The 6,093-nt window shown below is 36.6% G+C and overlaps 1 protein-coding gene across 1 annotated transcript; it reads left to right on the top strand.

The window, feature by feature from the left end:
- Positions 1-10: 10 nt before the first annotated feature.
- Positions 11-5,286, top strand: LOC104517959 (proteasome subunit alpha type-1; the record flags this gene model as incomplete). The annotated part of the gene is made up of 5 exons (XM_010168174.2): positions 11-55; positions 2,951-3,052; positions 3,535-3,638; positions 4,444-4,532; positions 5,216-5,286. Coding segments are annotated over 5 exons (411 nt in total), but the record flags the coding sequence as incomplete, so codon positions are not given.
- Positions 5,287-6,093: the final 807 nt, after the last annotated feature.

The following is a 6,093-nucleotide window of genomic DNA, read 5'->3' as shown; positions in this document are numbered from 1 at the left end:
TTCCTTCCAGTTTCGCAACCAGTATGACAACGATGTCACCGTTTGGAGCCCGCAGGTAACACCTTTAGATGGTTGCTCGCTGGCGTTTTGCTGGCATTTTGTCTTCCCTTCAGTCTTAGATTGTGGTCAGGTGCCTGAAGCTACTGCAGGCTGCTCCCTCCCTGTTCTGTGGGCTGCAGCTGTCTAGAAAGTTGTCAGCACATCTCTGAGCTTCTGGTGTGTGGACCTGAACGAAGCTCAGGTGGATCCTGCTATGTCAAAGTGCTTAAGGCACCTGCTTTCTGAATGTCCCTGGGAGGTACAGATGAGATGCTGTCGGCCTTGGGGGTTATACTAGGTGATCTGTAAAGGTCCATTCCAACCCAAGCCATTCAATGGTTGATTTACAGACCTGTGATAAAAAACTGCTAAGTAACGTGTGATAAATCATGAAACTGGGCTTAACTCTCCCAAATGTTAGGCTATTGCTAGGTCATTCTTCCTTCTATTCACCAGGTAATAGTGAAAAGGAACTATTCAGTTTACAATTGTGAAGAACTTTCCTTTAGTTTTACTGTATTAAAATTGTTCAGAACAGAATTAAATTATTAAAAGTTAGCATTTAGTGCTTAAGTGAGAACGTGCTGACTTTCAAGTATTGCATGACAGCACCTCTCTCTGTGCACACTTTTATTGCCTTGTAAGCCCCTGTGTGAATGTCTGTACCTGTATGTACGTGGAATCTGAGATACTGATTCATACATTCCTGTAGGTGAGCCAGTGATATGATACTGATTTTTTTTACATATGAATTACTGTTATTAATTAATTTTCTACAGTGAAACAGTCACAAACATCCTTGTTGAATAAATTCCATGTATGAAGCTTATAATGATAACATTGAGAGTTAGAGCGTGTAAGCGGTTCAAAGCCATATCACTTTGTAATGCAGTTTACGTTGTGCTTCAGTTATGAAGTCTGTAGCTGTGTTCCCCTCACTTACCATGTTGTGGAATGTTAGTGAAGCTAGATGCTATCTCTGTACTTAAGATTTGCACTTGAATTTGAAATTTTATTACCTCTGAATCAGTTTCACATTGTATACTGTTATTAAAAACGTACACTGTGTGTTCTAAAACTTAACACAGGTTGTGTTGACTTCAAAATAAATATTCTAGAATTTTAAAGGAGAGTGTCAGTGTAGAGGTTTAATATTGCCTCTTCTCTTGGTGTGGACATTTAAAGACAGGATACTTATGGAAAATCGGAGTCTTGAAAATTGACTTGTTTCTAGATTTATCAAAACTAAATGTTTATTTTAAATGCAAATAGCAAGTTGTACTAGTGTAAAGTTCATATATTGTTAGTTTGTGGGTTTGTATTACTACTGAAAATACTACTGCTCATGTAGTAGTATTGTTTAAAAGGTACATTTTCAATGAATATTGTAACAGAGCATGTTTTGTACCTTCTGTCCTATATGAAGACAACCTTGAATACTTGAATGTTCTTTAGTCAAAACCATGATAACTATAGATGGCTTTGAACTGTTTTCATCCTTCTTAATGATTGCATTTCTCTGGCAAATTCTGTATCAGGAACGTACTTCAATTTTAAATTTTTAAATCTGTTACTTAAAAAGTTACTTTTTAAACTACAACAACATTCTCTTGAGACTTCTAGTAGATGTTGTGAAGTCATTGACAACACAATTTTCTATTTTTTTTCATAAATTGCCTTGAAAATGAGTAGAGTTGATGTCTTTTATAAAAAAAGACATTTAAAATTGCTACTGTGCTGCATTTACTGCTCCATACATTCCTGTAGGTGAGCCAGTGATATGATACCATAATAGTTCTTGGTAATATTAATACAGGAGCAAAGAATAATCATATTTTTGAGGGGGTGTTTTCAAATATTGTTATAAAGAAAAGGAAATAGGAGATTAAAGGCTAGGAGGGGTTTCATGCTTTTACAGTCTTGCGAGTCATTCATGGATGTTGATAAATACACGTTGGACAGGTCACAGCGATTCCATACTGCTCTTGGGCAGGAAATAGCCTACCTTATTGAAATTCCATTTATAACCTAGTGGATCAAATGGAACATCAGGACATTTTAAGCATCTAATGGACTTTGTATTTCTCTAGATAAATCAAATAAAATACCTTTAACAAAAAAAAACCAACAAACCATCCAACAACCTAATAGAAGGTGATTTCTTGTGGATTATCCCCAGTACATTTCACTATAAGAGTTACTACCTTTCTCTCCATCACAACTGGTAGGATGCAGCTGTGGTTGGCAATTCCAGTGCTTGCAGAGCAGCAGTGAAGGTGCTGACTAGTGGATGTTGGCTGGCCAGCTGCAGAGAGACAGTTGGCTGCTTTGCCCTCAGTGGTTGCATTAAAAGGATGTTGTCTGTTTTCCTGCAAAGCTCTTGACCGCCTTTGCAAAACTTATGGGGACTTCATTGTCTTTGAGACCTCTACTCCTCTTTCAGACTTTCCTGCAGTTGACTAATAAGTTGTTCAGAAGTTATTAGGGAATGGATGGTGAGACACAACAATTGCATAAGACTCATTTCTTCAGGAAACTCGCTGAGAAGTTAAACGCCCAACTTCAGCTGGAAGTTCTGTCTTTGAATCATGCTGGATCAAATACTGATTCCTCTGAAGACAGTGTCAAAAGTCTTGTGATTCTTATAATGTCAAGATTATTCACCCTTTCTTTTTAGTTTTCCTGTTTCTTTGTATGCAGTAGTGAACAGCTCGGAGACAGTGAGATTTTTGTGGGTTAATGGTGAGGCATTTGCAGAACATAATTGAAGAAGCCTATTGGTTGGAGGTTTAAACTGTTATGCAGTATGTGTACCTGTTGGGGTGGAGGAGTCAAAAGTCTGAAAATCAAAAACCATTGAAAATTGTTACAGAGGATTAAATTTAGAATTATCCCTGATTTTATTCTGTAGGGCCGAATTCATCAAATAGAATATGCCATGGAAGCTGTGAAACAAGGCTCAGCTACTGTGGGGCTGAAGTCAAAAACACATGCTGTGCTGGTTGCTCTCAAGGTAAGTTCAAAACTGTTCTCAGGGCAGTAATGTTAGTAGAAAGGTTTTGGTTTGGCAAATTAGTTTTATGCAGTCTGAACTTTTATGTGTAATGTAAATGCAATCCCAGTTTCCTTTTGCTTGAATACCAGTATAGAACTATAAATATTTTTAATACCTATGCAGAGCAGATTTTCACAAAATTATGAAGGAAATGAGTGAAAGACTTTTTTTCCCTTTAAAAGATGTTTCTTTTTTTCTTTAGTTCTGAAGTAGTAACACTATTTATTTCTTTTTCTAAAGCTTGAGTGAATGTTTGTTCTTTCTTTTATTCTGACAGTTTCCTACTGAAATGGGTTTTTCTTGTTTTCTGTTGCAAGTTTATAAATTTGTATTATTGTTTCATGATCATATTCAGTTCTTGCTATAAATGTTAGCAGATTTCTCCACAGTGCTTGGCAAACTATTCAGTCTGCCACATAGCTTTTTCCTTTTTTGTGTAGAGAGCACAGTCTGAGCTGGCAGCTCATCAGAAAAAAATCCTGTACGTTGACAACCATATTGGTATCTCAATTGCTGGACTTACTGCTGATGCAAGACTCTTGTGGTGAGTATCTTAGTTGTTGACATACACAGTTCTGCAACAATGAGTGAAAGTTCATTTGTAGGGTATTGCGAATGAAATTTTATGGTCAGCTAAGGATTAGTCTTGAGGCACTGTTCTCTTGTACTATGCCAAAGACCTCAGCATGAAATTCTGGCAGATTTTTAACTAGTTGGCAGAAATCTCATTTGTTTGGCCCAAATTTTGCTCTTTGGTTTTATTACTAGTAAGACAGTCCTGTCTGGTTCCATCAGTGTGCTGGGGTTTCCAAGCAGTCTGAGAAAAGGGCACTGCTGCCTCTGTGTACAAACATTTAAGAAAGTTATTACATACGCTTTTGTTTGTGTCAGCTTCAGAGGGGCTTGCTTTTTACTTGCTGGCCTCATGGTTTCATCAGGTGAGGTAAATGTACGTGGAAGGAGGAGTGATCCTCAGTTTGATAGGAGAGGACAAAGAAGGCATAGGAAGAATTTCTCGAACAAATTTTAATTGCTGTAACACTGCAAAGAAATATTACTGTTTAACTGTGGCTTCTTTCCAGCTGATCTGTCTGTTGCCTGTGTGAACTTCTACCTTCTTTGCATTTGTGTGGCTGAAATACCGTAATATTCTCTCAAACCTGTGGTCAACTTTCTAAATGACAATTATAGGTCACAATGAAATGAAATCACGTAGTGCCTTTGACCCTTTTTCTCGGTGAGCAGAGCTAAAACAAAAATATACTTATCTTAACAGACCAGTATTGAGACAAAAACTCACTGTGACTTTCATCTATGCGTTGATTTGATTTTTTTTTTCTTCTTCCTAGCAATTTCATGCGTCAGGAGTGTCTGGATTCTAGATTTGTGTTTGATAGACCTCTTCCAGTTTCTCGCCTAGTGTCACTAATTGGAAGCAGTATCCTTTGGTTTTTTTCACACTTGTAATGCTTTTATGGTTTTTTACTTGTTTGTACTTGTTCATAAAATAATTTTCATCTATCATAACTTGAAAGTTATATTAAATTGAAAAGTTAATTCAAAGTTAACTTTCTTTATTCACATTGCTTGTGTATTCTTTCAGAGAATATCCCATAACATGCACTGAACTGGTTAGAGAAGCAACATTGAGCATAGCACTGTTTTCTGTTACACAGCCCCTTGCCTCTGGAGGTGGGGGAGGAAAAGTGACTGCACTGTTCAAATATGATCATTGACTGGATTGCAGCTGCTCGCTCACATCTTTTTTATTTCTGTGGCAACTTCTGTCTGTGCATGGAACACAGCAGAGGCCTTGTATTCTGTTATCAGGTGCCTAGAAAAAAAATTCAAAGGGGTAAGAAATTAAATGAGGCTGTGCAGCGTTAGGTGAACTGTTTGTATTACTTGGTTGAATGCACCACTAATTGATAAATTTTATCATTAAAAAGAAGTCAGTTTTCCAAATAAGTCCCAAGATCTATTTCTTTGAACATAGTCTTCACTGCTACAAAAAGGTTTTCAAAGACTATGTAGCGATTTTGGTGTGTCTCAGCTTGGCTTAGGAAAATGTTTTGGGTAATTAACATGTAATTTTGAGATTCTTTCCTTAGCTTACGTAAGAAACCCAGATACCAACGCAGCGTTATGGCAGAAGGCCGTATGGCGTAGGGCTGCTCATTGCGGGTTATGATGTAAGTAAGCTGCGCTAGTTACTGTTGATCTAAAAGAAAATAGATACTAAGAGGGGAAGATAGAAGCTTCCTTCTGTCTTTTGATGAGGTAGACTCATCAAAATTCTCCGAATAAGGAAATAATTTGCTTTATCTTACCCTAAAACATAACTTTAAAAAATGTTTATTAATAACTAATCCTGCCTACGCTTATGAAGTGTACCTTTGCAAAAGGAAAAACTAATTATTTTAAGGTACAAAATGACACCCTGAAAAAATTAGATTCGTTCATGTTTTAAGGGATCAAAATGTTCATCCCATGATGACAGTAATTATTTTACTAATTATTATGGAGATTTACAGACTACTATTTTAAATACTTATAAAAAATAGATATGGAAATCATCACTGGCCTCTCTCTTACTCGTTTAGCAACAACAGTTTGCTTAATGCAGCATGCACAATATCTCTGCCCTGAAGATTTTTTTACATGAGGAAGGTTGAAGGAAACTCATTTTGCCTGAAATCTCACATGGCACGGTTAAGTCTACAGCAGGTTTTTACTTTTGTGCAGATAAGACAGAACGTGTGTAAAATATCTGCTGCATCCATGAAGTAGGAAGCACACATAAGCATAGTACAGTTTATGGAACAGAGAAAGAAACATTTTTGCTGCCAGCTATCCTGCACACGTAAAAACTGCATTTTAATGAACAAAGTGTAAAGAAAGATTTTTATTTTTTTTAATAGCTTTGAAGTAATTGTACAAGAACAGCGGTATGATAAGCACTGTAAAATACATTTTATATATCTATAAATATATAAAAA

Source organism: Antrostomus carolinensis, unplaced genomic scaffold, assembly GCF_000700745.2.
Source record: "Antrostomus carolinensis isolate BGI_N321 unplaced genomic scaffold, ASM70074v2 Scaffold25075, whole genome shotgun sequence".
NCBI lineage: Eukaryota > Metazoa > Chordata > Aves > Caprimulgiformes > Caprimulgidae > Antrostomus > Antrostomus carolinensis.
Note: the sequence above shows the minus strand (reverse complement) of the source record. Positions and strands in the feature narration are given on the sequence as shown.